This window comes from Actinia tenebrosa, unplaced genomic scaffold (assembly GCF_029948245.1).
Source record: "Actinia tenebrosa isolate PJP-AT-01 unplaced genomic scaffold, QUT_ActTen_1.0 PGA_scaffold0__85_contigs__length_37466705, whole genome shotgun sequence".
Taxonomy (NCBI): domain Eukaryota; kingdom Metazoa; phylum Cnidaria; class Anthozoa; order Actiniaria; family Actiniidae; genus Actinia; species Actinia tenebrosa.
The window spans coordinates 5450926-5467196 of NW_028292569.1; the positions used below are offsets into that span (position 1 = coordinate 5450926).

At 37.0% G+C, this 16271-nt stretch overlaps 2 protein-coding genes across 3 annotated transcripts; one reads left to right on the forward strand and one right to left on the reverse strand.

Moving 5' to 3' along the window:
* Nucleotides 1-266: 266 nt before the first annotated feature.
* On the reverse strand, nucleotides 267-12509 carry LOC116291699 (AMP deaminase 2). Of its 2 annotated transcripts, none has more exons than XM_031698908.2 (15): nucleotides 12346-12509; nucleotides 11104-11486; nucleotides 10478-10676; nucleotides 9494-9716; nucleotides 8912-9041; nucleotides 8466-8597; nucleotides 7629-7691; nucleotides 6512-6566; nucleotides 5401-5641; nucleotides 4798-4924; nucleotides 3588-3751; nucleotides 3283-3403; nucleotides 2534-2707; nucleotides 2101-2211; nucleotides 267-1660 (listed from the first exon to the last, which is right to left on the reverse strand). In XM_031698908.2, exons 1-15 carry the CDS (start codon nucleotides 12392-12394, stop codon nucleotides 1523-1525), a joined length of 2310 nt encoding a protein of 769 aa, XP_031554768.2. In that variant the 5' UTR covers nucleotides 12395-12509; the 3' UTR covers nucleotides 267-1522. The 2 variants fall into 2 exon arrangements, with proteins under 2 accessions (XP_031554768.2, XP_031554767.2); XM_031698907.2 differs by having other exon boundaries at nucleotides 11104-11656; nucleotides 12346-12503.
* An 833-nt stretch (nucleotides 12510-13342) lies between these two features.
* On the forward strand, nucleotides 13343-15866 carry LOC116291685 (out at first protein). Its single transcript, XM_031698889.2, has 4 exons — nucleotides 13343-13577; nucleotides 14463-14597; nucleotides 14896-15070; nucleotides 15306-15866. The coding sequence occupies exons 1-4, from the start codon at nucleotides 13371-13373 to the stop codon at nucleotides 15599-15601; spliced, it is 813 nt and encodes a 270-aa protein (XP_031554749.2). The 5' UTR covers nucleotides 13343-13370; the 3' UTR covers nucleotides 15602-15866.
* Nucleotides 15867-16271: the final 405 nt, after the last annotated feature.

Below are 16271 nucleotides of genomic sequence, written 5' to 3' on the forward strand. Positions count from 1 at the left end.
TCGAAGAAGAGGTTGAAACACCTCACCCTATCCCCCCTCCAAAAAGGGAGCTTCATCTGAAAAAACGCTCCTTAAACTAGACATTCTCAAAATTTGCTTGAATGCGAGGACATGAAAATACAAAAAAAAAAATCACGCTTTCTTTCAATGGAATTTGGTATTTCTTTTGTATTTCCATGTTACCCTTGCATTTAAGACAATTTTGAGAAGTGTCCATTGGTATCTTCTTTACAGGATTGTAACAGAAAGACAATGAAGAACAAGGATTTTGGTTTTATTTTTTATTTTATTCATTGAACATTTAGAAACGAATGGATACAAGAAATGGGAAAATAATTTGTAAGATACTTTTTTTACCAACCAAGATATATCGTTGGGTTTACGTATAATAGTTAATGTAAAACATTAGAAATAAATTGACATGTTACCCGAATAATGTTTAGAAATTATTTACAAACTAAATAGCGTGTTAAACGATAAAAATTTCAGGTTGCTTCAAGACTATGTTGCGCACCGGATTCCTTTGCAACTTGTCTATCAGAAAATTGCTACAGGTGGGTGCAGAGAGTACAAGGTAGTTCTACTCCTGCAACAAAAAGTCGGACAATCCTATTTGCACACCCATAAAACCTCTTACTAAGGTACAATTTTTTTCGCGAGACAAGTTGAATGAGAAATCACTGTGCGCAACGGCGCCTCAAAAAAGTGTGAGCTTGATATCCAACAGCAGCTTTAACCACATTTGTTTTTTTCCTGCATTAAATACTACAAGAAAAAAGCTTCCAGGCTTCGACTAACACGGTATTAAAATTTTAAAGACTGTCAAATAAACTGTGGATCTACATGACTTTATATTGCCAGGTATTTTGCAAGATGCTGGCTTGCAAGTGACCAGATTAATAGTTATGAAACCAATCAAGATCCAATAGCATAATGACCAATAATAGATTGTTAATTTTATGTTATATTGTTAGAAGGCATTAAAATAGAATTTGAATAAATGTATTTGTATATTGAAAATTGTTATAATTGAAACTTGAAATGTTTAGGAATATTCAGATTTTCATTTAAAATTTAAAAATTTTAAATCCCTTGAAGGGACGATGAAAAGTAATATTTTTAATTTTATAAGTGAAGTTTGAAATATTAAGAAAGCAAAATGATATTACTCGTAAGATGAAGATTTCGAAAACAAATTGAGGTAGCGTGACACTTAAATGGTTTCCTAGTTTTTAACTGCGATTGGGTAAGCGGGAAACCATTTGAGAGTCGAGGTACCGTGCGTTTCCCTATTGGGTTACGATGTTTAGCGATAACAGAGGGATTCTTTCCTTTACTCGGCTTGGATTGCTAAGCTGACTACGTTATCTATTACTAAATCTTGTTCTCTTTTTTATTTATTTCGTAAATTCATCATTTTCTTATTTGTTTGTCTTACTCACGTAATTCTAATCACATTTTTACGTTGGCCATTTGTCTTGCGTGGCGCACGCCCTGGAGTATTTTCCTGCGGAACATGGCTCTAATCGCGTGCTCCTTCGCAAATTGTCTTCAGTTCTTCAGTAAGAGTTTCCTGCCGGAACGCCACCCTGATGTTAGGTACATTAGTTTTTGTGATATCATTCCCCCCAGTCGCGTTTTCAATCCACTGATGCTTCACCTGGGTAAAATATAAGAAATGAGAATAAGAATATTTTATTGAGTGATGACTAATCTGAAAACACACGAGAACGTGTTGAAGATAGAAGGTACGCATGCGCAATTACGTCACCCATCCCCCTCCCTAAAGGACGTGAACGACATCCAGTACATCAAGAGCGTAGCCTGGTACAAAGAACTGTCTCCAGCTTCTTCGCCATCTTTGTATAACTTAGATGCCCTACTTTGCAACGACAACTAAAATAGAATGCTGTTTACTTGCTAAGGTGCACTCGTGAAGAAATAGAAATTTCGCTTCTCCTAAATACTGTGAAGTGATGAAGCACGCAGGAATTTGCAGAACACCCGAAAAGTGTTTGGAGAAGCATGACCGTAGCCATAATAGCGTAGTACAAAAGTAGAAAACATGCTCGCGTTCTGTGTAATATTCTAGACTCCTACCTCGTCTTCGAAGCCACTCATCAGTACACTGTTACGCGCCAGTTCCGCCATGTCACACTGGCTTAATTTCCAGACTTGAGCTGCAATACTGTATTCCTCCATCAGTGGTTCCTGTTTGAACAATAACATTTAAGACAATGTTTAAGAACAGTGCGCACATCTAGGCCGTATATTCGCTGTGCAACATGCTCATACAACAACATAAAGAGGGGTCCAGCAGTGTTCCCTCAGAGAGGCTCTTCTTTTATCCAAGATTGGAATCTAGAAGTTTTGATTTTTGAGGAGGGAGGAAATCTATGAACCTTCGCTTCAGCCCCTGGGCTGGTGAGATGCGTGCATTCATCACCATGCCACACATGCTTGCCATTAACAGAGACATGGCGTCATAAAAATACTCAAATGACCCCCTAGTGCGTATTAATTGTTACTATACCTTGGTGAAATGAAACATGAGGGGATCGTCAGTAGAGAGGGAGATTAACAACCCTCTTGAGAGGAATTCTGGTAACGGGTTGCGTTGGTAGTTGAGAAACAGCGAGTTGTTGCTGAGCGGTGACATGGCGATTCCGATCTGTGCTAGATAGTACAAGTACTGGAGAGCAGGAACCTGACAAAAAGTAAAAGTATGAAAAAATATGTAGGAAAAAGTATGCACATATTTTCCCTGCTAGCAGAGTCTTCTCTTTTCTCTCCCTTCTTTCAGGCGGGGAGGAAGGAGACTGCCGATGTAGAGCGTTTCCTTTGATACACCGCCGTCCACGAACAAAACCGGTTTTAACCGATTACATGTAGTGCGCATGAGCAAATGTAACACACCGTGGCGGCTGTCAAAATCATGACAGCGTTGCTAAGTTACGCCACGCATGCGCAAACAAAAGGAAAATAGCTCTGCTAGCAGGGAAGCACATATTAACCTAGGGTTTCCATATATTTGTACCCGTGGGATCTCTATAAAAAAAGGCAAAGGGAAAGGGGACCGAACAGGCGGAGGTTCCAAAATTCTTTTGAATCCAAATCAAGATCTATTAACTTGGTTAGGATGCTTGGGGATCTTTTGCCAAATTTACACTCTTTTACATTTAGGTTCCTGCAACGACCCCTCAAATTGACCCCCTCCCCTGATCATTAGATAACTACTAGATGACTATGTTAGTTATGAAAGAAAATGTGCGCACTCAATACCTTTCTTAACAGTAGGCCATGGGAAATGTTCTCACTCAACATGAAGGCTGTCACTAAATGATGGGCGGGGCCAGCCTCACCACAGTGTGGACGAAGCTTGAAGGTATTGAAACCTCGCTCTCTACATGTTGGATGAAAAAACGATACTATTACATTAAGTACGAAGAGATTTTAACTTTACCACAGTAGCGCCATGTTCATTCAAGCCAATTCAATGTTACAGCATCACATACCGTGTGCTGGGAGTCAGTACCGTATTATATTGCTTATATTATTATATTATATTGCTTATTGTGATGTCTTACCGTCTAAGATGATTCAAGCAGACCATATTGGAATACATGTAGTACAGGTAGTAAGAGTAGGGAGGGTTGTCCTCTGATGTCCAGTTGGCTGGTAGTGGGCTGTTCTGACTGAACAGATGACTCTCTCCTTTACTCTCATCATCAACGCTATCGAATCCTATCACCTGGTGAATAATGCAAGTGGTGAAACGAGTTTGTGAGATCACTGAGGACCTGTAAGACCTTGCTTAGCAGGCAGCACATTAACCAACCATGCCACAATTGCTCCTTGAAACAAGTGTGGGAGGTCACTTAGGATCAAACAATGGACCTCTTGCTTAGCAGGCAGCACACTAACCAACCAAGCCACAATTGCTCCTTAAAACAAGTGTGGGAGGTCATTGAGTATCAAACAATGGACCTATTGCTTAGCAGGCAGCACATTAACCAAGCACACTTGCTCCTTAAAACAAGTGTGGGAGGTCACTTAGGATCAAAAAATGGTGCTCTTCATTTGCAGGCAGCACACTGACCAAACCCACTTGCTGCTTAAAACCAAAGTGTGTGGACATCAAGGATCAAACAATGGACTTCTTCCTTATCAGTTAACGCATTAATGGGTTAGTAGAAGATAATATAGGTAAGTTGTAGTGCTTGGGAACGAGGTTATTCCAGGCGAAAGCCCTTGGAATTAAATTCGGAAAAATTAATTTCCGACCTCGCTGGGATTCGAACCCACGACCTTCGGAACTGTACTACCGATGCTCTACCAGCTGAGCTAGAGGTCAGACTGAGAGCAGGCCGGGGTGAAATAGATGTTAGGTTGCGGTAATTATGATGCAAAGAAGAGAGTATGTGGACCGCATGGCACTAATGAAATAGTAGAAGATAATATAGGTAAGTTGTAGTGCTTGGGAATGAGGTTATTCCGGGCGAAAGCCCTTGGAATTAAATTCGGAAAAATTAATTTCCGACCTCGCTGGGATTCGAACCCACGACCTTCGGAACTGTACTACCGATGCTCTACCAGCTGAGCTAGAGGTCAGACTGAGAGCAGGCCGGGGTGAAATAGATTAATGGGTTAGGTCACTGAGGATCTTAAACAAATTCTTATGGTCCTCTTGCTCAGCATGCAGCACATTAACCAACCAAGCCACACTTGGTTCTAAATTGATGCTGAAAAATCTAGGCTTCTTCAATCGATTTTTAAGAATATTGAGAGGTGTTTTACCTGTGTTAAGAACTGGTGCAGTTGTGGATGAGACTGTGGGTTGAGTGTTGCCTCAAACATCGGCATGAACAAGTTCTCTAGTACCTCCTCAAAGTTCTGCACTAAATTCTTAGACCTATAGACATCACTATAGAGATAACATGATAAATTAATTACAGCAAGTCCCGTAGTTAATGAATGTTTTTAATATCTATTGGGAATTAAGGGTAAAGTAGTGTTAGTTCATTCATCTCTTTCCTCAGGAATCTCAGGTTAGATTCCTGAACTCAGCATCACATTTGAGTAGAGTCTGTTTATAGGTACATTTCTCCCTTTATTCAAGGGTTCTCCAGTTTTTATCCTTCTGCAAAACCCAACATGCTAAATTTCAATATCTGAACTGTAAATTAGCCATACCCTGACTTTAATCAGCCCAGAGGTTGTTTTAGGGTTTGATCTGTGAGGTAGCTGTGCCCTGATTTTGATCAGCCAAGAGGTTGTTTCAGGGTTTGACCTGTGACTTAGCCATGCCCTGGCCTTTTCAGGGTATTGCTAAAAAAATGAGGGAATTTTCACCCCCTGAAGTAAGAAAATCACATAAATGGATAGCTCAAATCAACTTACTAAAGCCTTGGAACTTGAATAAGCCAGCGTACATTCTGGGAGTATACTTTATGTTCTACAGCCCAATTGGCCAAGTTGTCCCATTCATCCCTAGAACGTCCATATATTGAAATACGATATTCTGCATTCTGGTACTTGCTCTCCTCAAGGTCTGCAAATACTTCTTTCAATAGCTGGGCAAAGTACTTTCCATTGATGTGGTTTTGCGTTTTTAAGAATATCTCTCTCAGTTGACTTTCACCTTAAAAAAAACAAATCTTAATTCAAAATCTTTATTTTTTTGAAAGTTGCAATGCAAATCATTAGTTCTAAGTGGCTATATATTGCTTAATGTTATCATTATTTGGTTTTAGTAAAATATCACAGGTGATTATCAAAAAACCAGCACACTGATTCATTAAAAACTTCCCATTATTTATTTATTTTTTTACAGGTGATTATAGCATTTAGACAAGATGGCTGCTAGCTGGTTTGTCGAATATTTTCCGTTGAAATGCTTATTCATTTCCATCTTTCGAATAATCACCTATAATAAAGCTACAAGAATGGGTAGATGATTGAAAAATTGTGAATGGGATAAAAGATAGAAAAAATATATCTGTCTGTCCATCTGTCACCCTATCCTTCCATCCCTACTACCCTCTAATAAGTATATGTAATAGGACTCCATGCTCTTAATTGGACGAGGAAAATTCTGAGGACTGACAAAATTGGATGAGGCAATAGGCCGAGTCCAATTTGGCAGTCAGAGGAATTTTTTGAGTCTAATTATTTCTTGATTGGGGAACATGAAATCCCATTACCTATTAATTATATAGCTGCCTAATTAATCCCATATCAACAAGACCTGTCCAATTAAGAAAATAATTGGACAGTTACCTATATGGGATTAATGAGAAGCTGTATAATTATTAGATTAATTCCTATTAATTCACCCATGCTTTTGCTAAATCCATCCATCCCATTTCATTTCTTTCAACTAGTTGACCAGAAGCAGGAAAAAACCAATGTTCACATTCATGTTGAGCATGTTCGACAAAGCATGTGATACAAAATATTGCAATATTACAAAAGTACAAATGCAGGTATGTGGAGTGCTGATGATACTCACCGACAGGATTGTACTTAGAGTTAAACTTGTCAAAACGATGGAATGTGTTACTGTCCTGTGAATAGGGAGAAGGATAGGAACAATTGGTGCTGTGATCGACATGATTGCAATAGTGACTGACTGTCAGCATAGATGCACAAGTGAACTGAAGTAAATTTTATATGAGTGGAGGAAAAAGCACTGCAACAAATAGCACTGCAACAAATTTGTCATTGGGTAACATTTGGGTCTTACAATTAAAGGTTAACAATCAGCCAATCAGACAAGCCCATTTGCTTCCAAGTCAGTAAATAAAATTTCCCACTAATACAAAATTTACTCTATCTTGAAAAAATCAAAGTGTGTGGATGCAGTTATGTGAATGAACAGCTTTCTACACTAAAAGCATGTTTCATTGCACTCACTACACAACTGCTCCCGTCTAGAGTCATACATCTTTTGTTCCAGCTCATCGTCTGCATTCAGATCTGGCACTTTCTGGACTCACAGTTTAACAAAAAAGAAAACAAACTAAGGTTTGAAAATCTCTTTTTTTTTTCTACAAAAAAAACATAACCTACAATTTAGAATACAGTAATAGAGAGTTTTAGATTTAAGTTCATGGCAAACATGAAATGTCAGTTGACCATTAAAAAATATTTTAAATATCTTAAAAAGAATCACAAAAACGTCCAAGTAGTAGAAAAACAAAGAATGTTTGTCTTTGGTGAGAAGGTTTGTAAAAGGTAAAGCAAAATACAAGAAAACGATGAAAACGTGGTCACGTTTGCCGTTTGCGGGGAGAAAAAAAGTCAATCTAAAACTCTCTAACAACCAATTTGTTAATTACGATAAACTGCCATGATTTAAAAAAATATTATAGATAATAATCGATCATTGTTTTTTGCCACCAAAATCCCCCTCCTCCCCCCTCCAAACCAAGTAAAATTTACTTGAAACTCAAAATTATGGGTAAGCATCTCCAAGAAAGTAAAATATTAGATTCTCTTCTGAAAAATACACTTCATCTATGGTAGATATAATAATATTCTTTTGACTCCAAAATGAGTATTTCTCTTTCACCAAAAAAACTAATTTCCCTCCCCTCCCCCCAAGAATGACTGAAGGTCTTATTTACCGCATGGACGTCCAGCGTATCCACACTCAAGTCATATGGTGTCAAGTTCAGCATGGCAAACACCTAGGAAAAGTAAATAATTTCTCAACCACTGTATAGAAAAGCCTTAAAACAAATGCTTCATAATGCCAGTAGTGTCATTAGGTTGCTCGTAGGTAATAGTCAGGGTGGCGCAGGGGTTATGCATGATTTAGGCTAAAAGTGCATGATATGTGAATATAGCAAAACGTAGAAGATGATTTGTGAATTCCAGGTTTAGTGTTATGCATGAAATTCTTCTCTTAAATTGTGCATGATTCGTAAATGATTAATTATTAGATGTCGTGGAAAGTTAAAATCCAGTTAAAATTACGTTAAAATTTGTGATCCATTAATTTGCCTCAAAATTATCAATGATGCATTAATTTTAGAAATATTGATGCATGAAATGTGATGGCGACTCCCCCTGTACCACCCTGGCTGATAGGCCAGTTATGCGAAAAGGTGGCACATAGATTAGCAGATAATATTAATAAGAGAGCATTCATTCACCACCATCCTAATCATGATTGCATGGAACTAGGAGTCTAGGGTTTGATTCCTGGACTGTGCATCACATTTGAGTAGAGTCTGTCAGCACTTTTTACAGTATCCAGGATTCCTGTATTTTCTCTCTCTCTGCAAAACTTAACAACTTAAATTCCAATTTCGATATGTGAGTTAGCTGTGCTCTGACTTTCAGAAGTTGTTTCAGGGTATCAATACAATTTGAAGGTTTGTTTGAAACGTAGGTAGAGGAAAATATTCCTAATATTCCTAACAGGCTGCATGTTATTACTGAAATTTTTTAGTACATACTTCTCTTAATGTTGCCACTTTGCCGTCGATCTTGATGCAAGGAACATCACCTTCAGTCTTCATCTTCTTCTTTATGAACCTCAACAGATGCTTCTGGTTCATGCAGGATGCAGCATGCACGTGAGTGTCTACCTGAAGATAGAAAATGGAGTTGAATGAGAAAATAAATCATAACAATAAACAGCAAGTATTATGTAGTGCTAGCTGACTGGTCTTTAGCTTTGATTTATAAACACAGTTGATCAGTCTATCTTCATGTCATCATCATCAGCAGCATCATCACCACCCACTTATTACCAACATCCAAAGCATCACTGTCATTACTTGTAGCATCTACATCACAGACAACACCATTATCATTACCATCAATGTTGTCACAAACTTCTTCATCATCGCCATCATTATAACAGTAATCTAGAGCAAGATAAAAAGACAAGCCTTCTTACCTTTCTAACATTATAGAAATCCCTATGTGGTACCTCCTTCATGGCTGCAATCTCCTTCAAATCATTGAGCAAAGCATGAAGGTTGTATTTAGACTCTAGATACTTCAGGCGACGGTAGGAAAAAGATTTGCTGGTGAATAAAGAATGGGTATAAGATTACGTCATTAAGTTACAGGGGCATGACACAAACAAATCGTGCCTCCCTCCCCTTGCCTCCCAAAGATTGAATTGGAATTTAGTGTGTTTAGAATTCGCTGTGAGCACAGTTTCTTGTCTCTCTCCCTTCTTTAGGTGGGGAGGGAGAATGCTGAGCCCGTCAGCTTAGAGTCTGTCATTTTTAATTTCTTTTTTCTTTTTCGTTGTTAAAACTTAAGCGTGATGAAAGCCTCTAAATAAAATAAATTGAAAATAGACAGTCTTGCCTAGTTACTGCATATATGTGCAACAAAAGTACTCTTCTATATCAGCAGAGTCTATTTTCCTCCTCAATAATACCAAAGAAAATAGACTCTAATAGTATGCAAGTTTTGATAACTTTTTTTGAGAAATATTTATAGTATGTTAATGTATACCATGACTTACATAGGTCCATGGGTCGACAAAGCAAATAAAACATTTTGATCGTCAAAGAACTCTTGAAGATCAGGAAAGGGATGAATGACCTCACACTTCTTCTCACTACCGTCTGAATTACCGCTGGACATCACTTGTATGACACCATCAACCATCTTCACCTTGTAGCCACAGTCACCAGGGATTTCCTGGTCAAATGGAGAGTGACTGGAATAATTATAGAACTCAAGATCTAGAAAAAGAGAAGAAAAGTTAACAAATGGAGTGGCTTTTTCCATGCTCCTGGGCTTTACAGAATTTGATAAAGTGAAGACAAAATAGTGATTGGATGGACTGGATGACTTGAGAGAGGCATAGCTATAGCTCTTTATCTTGCATTTTTCTTATTTTAATACTATATTTTTATATCATTATCATTATACTGGACATATACTTGTGCTTTTATATCTGTATATGCATGCAGTATGTATATATATATATATATATATACACAGCCATTTGCAAAAATTATGGCCGCTTCCAATATATATACAAGTGTATCAAAAGCATATCAAATGTTATGGGATATCCTCCATTATATTTTTTTCGAGTTGTCTATCATTAGGGCTTTCTGAAAAAAATATCAAGAAAGATATCCCGCCCTGTCTGATATACTTTCGATATACTTGTATTTATATTTGAAACGGCCATAATTTTTGCAAATGGCTGTATATATATATATATATACAGAATATATTTACATATGTGTATGACGCTACATATATGTAATTTGTGTGCATGTATATGTACATGTTTCATGTGCATATTGTGTGTGTGCGCTAACGTGTGTGTATATTTCTCAGTATTAGTACATATTCATAGATATTAATTTTGTTTTTAATTATCTTGCTGTAAAGTACATGACTGTTTTGTACAAAATTTGCTGAAAACTTGGCAAATAAAGAAGTTTAAGTGGTTGAAACAGTAACATGGTAAATGAGAAGTCATACAAACCTCTTTTGGGTGGAGGTTTAGGCTTGTCCATATTTCGCGAAGCCATAAACTTATCTAAGTTGTAGTCTTCATGTACAGAATTTAATGACTCAGCTAATGTAGGGCAGTAACTCTGCATACTTAATACCATGTACTTAAAACGTATGAAAAGGGCTTCAACAAGTAGCTTGGAAGCTTGTTTCAGTTCATCTATTGGAACCTACAAAACAGCATGAAAATAGTTAGTCATTAATTTTTGTATTTTCCAGATTTGACCTTTCTATAATCTTTGCACAGCAGCAGGATAATTTATTTTTTTCAACCACAGATTTGATGAGCGTGATCAAGTAGGTGTGCATTCTGAAGTAGCATTTTCTTAGTACCTAAAGTTTCACTTTGTACTGCAGGAATAAATTAAATGCAAGACCAAAAAAAAGAGGCAGATCAGATATGATAACGAAGGAATGCTTACCAGCAGGGAAATTAACATTATAAACAATTAAAAAATGTCTAAACAACGACTGATAAATTTAAGAATTGATTAAAAAGCTTACATCTGAGAGGAATATATTAATTACTTTAGGCCAACAAGATTAAATCAGTTCTGCTAATCCTGAAAATTTGTCTGGCAGCAAACTTGTACTCACCCCGCTGCTATTCTCTCCAGAAATTGATAATCTTTGATAAAAGATTGGTAACTGTTCATGACTGCCGTCTGTAGAAGAGAACATTTTTTCATCTAAGGTAGTCGTAGAGCCTGCTCGCATGATTCTCGATTGTTGCCTTTCCAAGTCAATCTCATCTCGTCTCATTTCGCTCTGTCCTATAGGATGCTCAGGGATTTCAAACGGATGACACCACAAGTCATCTCTCTTGTGTGAATCCCTAGACCTAGCACCAGCTTCGTCTCTGAGCACTTCCAAGGTCTCTTGTAGTGTCGAAAAAACGTCATGTTTCTTGTTCTTGGCTGTCTTCATATTGGGACGATTTTGGAACTCGCTGGATAGCAACGTATGGCGCCTCAATGTCTCTGGGGGAAAAGAAAACAGATCTTCACAATCTTTTCCTTCTGGGACGCTCTGGGTTCGTTCTCGCTGTCTATGAAGCATTGGTCTCGCAGAAGACCTACTTCCCGTCTTTTCCGCCATAACGTTGAACTTGAGTTCGTACAACTTTCACTCTCCAAACCTCGATCAAGTACTTTAGAAGGTAAATATAACAATGATTCCTATTGGTTGATCTAGTAACCCCCGTCGTGTTTACACAATGGTGTAAACCAGTGCATAAACTAATGTCATCAGATCAATAAAACAAAAGTCTTTATTTATCCCTTGAGTAATTTTAAACCCTAGGTCTTAATACTAAAATCCTTTTCAATAATGAAAAGGGATAAAAAGAACTAAGCTTTCTGAGCGGTTTTACAGACGAGTAGCTTGATCCTTTTTGCCCAAGCACCCAGCTGCTTTTGTCGATCAAAAGTTGTGTGTATTTAACAAAAAATATCTAACCAATGAACCAAATTTTCCTGACAAAATACAACTTAAATTCAATAGAAACGTTTACCTATCATTATATTAGAGAAATAGGTTGTAAATCTGACATCTCTTGGGAAGAAAATGGCTTAAGTGTTCGGCCTCCTTTTGTGAAAGGTTAGCCATTAGCATGAAGTTTTTTGTCTACCACACGACAATTATTGTGAAATGTTTTGTGGTATTAGATAACTAACAAGAAAAACATGAGGGTTTTTTCATAAATGGTATATCAAAACGTTATCCTATTCGCCCAAGCTCAGTATCAAGTGAATAAATTGCTCAGAATTTGTGTTGTTATGCAAGCCCTGAACTACGATTTTTTTAAAAAGCAAAACGGAGATTTTCAGTTCTTCTCACCTTCTAAATCGTTCTCTGAACCCGTAGGACTTGTGTTAGAGTTCTCCATTTCTATCCAATATGGATAAATTTAGGAAAATTTAATATAAAACAACCAGTTATTTCACCACCGACAAGACAAAAATAAATGGCGAGTACGTGAGTGAGGTGGTCATCGAGTAGGGAGCCTCGTTATGGATATTCTACCGGAAATGGAAAATGCCTGTCTGTCATCACGAAATCACTCTATATCCTCATTAAGAAAGAATAAAATAGATAATATAAGGAATAATATAATTTTGAAAATACTTTAAAATCATTAGAAGATAATATACTGTATGCACCTGTGCGCATTGGTCTCAGCGTCTAGCTTTTGTTGGGGGTTATAAGACACGTAACGCTTTTCCGCTCAGTTGAATCTGGTTGAATAACTTTGCGTCACGCGAATAAAACTATTTTTAACTATTTTTACTACTACAGCTATGGACAAAATAATATCAGGTTTAGAAATAGACCAGTTTCGAATTCCAAATTACCGCGGTGTTCCTTGATTACAGACTCATTTGCACAGGGTTAGCCTCGTATCAGTGTTTAAATATTCACAAATACCAACGGTAAAGTAAAGAATGCACAACTTCAACAATATGAACACTTTGAAACTCGACGGACCTTGACTGGAACACGTGAATATTCTGCACAAACTCGAGGCTAACCCCGTACAAGCCTGTAATCAAGAAACACAGCGGTAATTTGGAATTCGAAACGGGTCTATTCACTCACTATTATATATTCTTAATAATAAAATACTTTACGCAAAATAATGAAAAACTGTTAAAAAGTTGCTTGACAAAACTAAATATATGATTCTTCAAAAAGACCCTTATTTTGACAATTCTGAAAAATCCTACAGAAAAAGAAACAATTTCAATTCAGACCGAAGGGTAAAATGACCCCCAAAAAGAAATACAAAGGAAAAAATCCGGAAGTGACGTCACTCAGTAGTCACCAGATCGTCACGAATGTGATTAGATCGATGTCAAGGCAAGATGGCGTCTCTTTGGTTGAGAATTACAACCACTTTGCTCCTTGTTTTTGTCGTTAAAAGCACCCCAGAACTTGTGGTGAATGTACGATCCAAAAGTGGTAGCATCACGCAGCAGGAATTCGAGTCGTTTCCAGACAGAGGACTCGTTGCGGTTTCTTACAATCTCTATGATTATCGGTTTGTCGACATTCTTCTGGATTTCAACAAGGTTTGCATTTCTCGATATCTCATATTCATAGCATTAATGATCAAAAATGACTGGTTTCTGTCATTTTACAAAACTTTCAGATTCCTTTTGTGCGAGTTGTAAGACTATAGCTTTGGAAAGTAGTATTTTTGAACCGTTATTTCTGCATTATTTAATAGAAAGCATTCCGAAGGTTTACGATGTAGCTAGCTGTGGTCAGGGAAGAAAAACTTGAAATATTGATCAAGCCGCTCTCGAGATGTTATCAGAAATAGTAATTTTAAAGCTATTATAATATAATTTTCCTTTGAAGACAATGGGAGTTGAAGATTATTCACATATTACACAAACAAGTCATCAAGTTTGACGATGAACCTTATTACTATGGCTTGATTTAAATCAGATACGACATATGAATACATCTAATCTTATATTTTGAGTTTGAAAGTTAGGCTGCTGTACATTGATATTTGCATGATCGAGCTATTGGCATGTTATTTATCTGGAATACCATTCTCTCCCCATTACTATGGAAATCAGCAGATTGGGCCTGGGTGTTTATCGTACCATATGATGATTCCTGGCCAATCATTAACTTAAAAAATAATGCGGTTCAGATAAAATTGACCACAATAGTATTCATTCCTTTATCACCATTCATATCCAGAAGGGATATTAAGGATAGTGAAAATGTTGGGGAGAGGGAAGGCAGTTATTTCAAAATTTTATATTCTCGTACCATCATTATGCACAGGGGAAAATGTAACTGGTTGTACGTTGCACTTGGTCTAAATATGTAGCAGCTTTCTGCTCCTTGCTTTGCAAGCAAACAACCAACAATGCACCCATGCTCTTTTAGTTTGCAATTGATTTTCTGAATTAATCTGATCAATGTTTTATCACCAGAAACTACAGATATTCAAGACTGTCATACTTGGTGAAATAGATTTAGCTGAGAACCCATATAAAACAACATGCTTTGCCATACCATTGCTGGACGATGAGTATATATCGCCAGATGTAATGTCCAAGTTGAGACAGGTAGGAAATAGAAGGAAACTATTGGATAGACCATTGCCTACCTTAGTATAATTTTTTTTACCAACCCTACCTTAGGTCATTTGCTTACACATAGGAACCTGCTACACTGTTCATATTATTTTAGCCTTTGTTCAGCTGCACTTCTCTAATATCAGCCCATGACTTAGCCAACTATAATATTTGGATGCACTCATTCTATTTGGGATACATAAGAATTGATGTCCACCCTGAAAATTCTACTGCCTTTCTCCCTCATGCCTAGCAAAGACTGATTTCTTTTTCTTTTTCTTCTTCACAGAAAAACCCCAACACAGTTCGCATACCTGAGATAGACCTAGGGACTCAAGAAATAGTCTTGGACCATTCAGTACAAATATCCAAAGCAAGATACATGAATGAGAACGTCAGGAAATTGTGTGGGGACGTTGATGTAGTACATGTCAGCGGGGAAGACCTCTATTCTCTGTTTGACAGTAAGTTGATACAACATGAGGAAAAATTAAACTGTCAGATAGCTAGATTTTTAGCTTCTTTCCATCAAAATTTACTAATTCAGACTGCCTTTATAAAAGAAATTCCACATTTTGAATTTTTAGGTCACAAAAACATAAAATGTTAGTAATAATACTTAGTTCTCAAAAAGTACAAAACCTGGAGAAACCTGGTAGAAAAGATAACTAATATTATATTAAATCCAATCTTTTCCAGGTAATTCCTCTAAAGCAGTTGACAAAGGAGATGCTGTTCAAAATCTAACAGCTACCCTGGGAACAAAGAAACGCTGTAACATCATCAGTGAAAGCAATAAGCCATGTATCTGTAGATTACCGCTATGTCTTAGCTGGTATCCATGTGATGTGAAGTATTGCCATAAGGATAGTGTTGATGGCAGCAAACGGGAAGAGTTTCGCTGTGGCATCAAGTCTTGTGGCAAGTGTCGAGATTTTGACTATCTTGTTTCAGGGAAGAGCAACTGCTTTTGGGATGACAGACTGAAGTCCTGACCAAACTATTGATTCTATTAAATGGAAACCCTATATACTATAGGGTTTGAATAGAGAATAAAAGTATATAATATGTACAAAGTCATTTTATAGGAGGATAAACTGTGGGCCACTGGTCCACAAAATTTTCAAAAGAAAGATCAAATGTTTTGTATGAAATTTAATAATTTATGAATTGTAAAAATGTAAAAAAGTATTTTTTATAAATAAGATCCATTGAAGTGAAAAGATTTATCTTGAGAAAATAAACAACATAAACTTCAAATGGGTGATTGTGGTTAGTTTTGTTTTTGCTAAAAAATACAAAAGAACATTTTTAATTCTAAAAAATGAAAAGAATAGAAAAGTGGGTGTGTATTAAACATGTTATGTTATGCTTAAAAAGCCAAACCAAATCACTCTACGAGGATCAGATAGAAGGGATCCAGGAATTTGTTAGGGGCGGGTTGTCCCAAATGAAGAAATGTATATAGAGATATTATGCATTATGGAAGGCCACAGATTTGTCAATGAAAACTGTTAGGTGTCACCCTTCTTAAATAAAGTTGTATGTATCACATCATCACATCAAAAAAGATTGAATAGTCAGCATTAGGGGGTGCCTGGTGCACTTCAGGACACCCTCTGGATTTGCACCTGCCCCAGAAAGATTTACCAAAATCAAATAGGG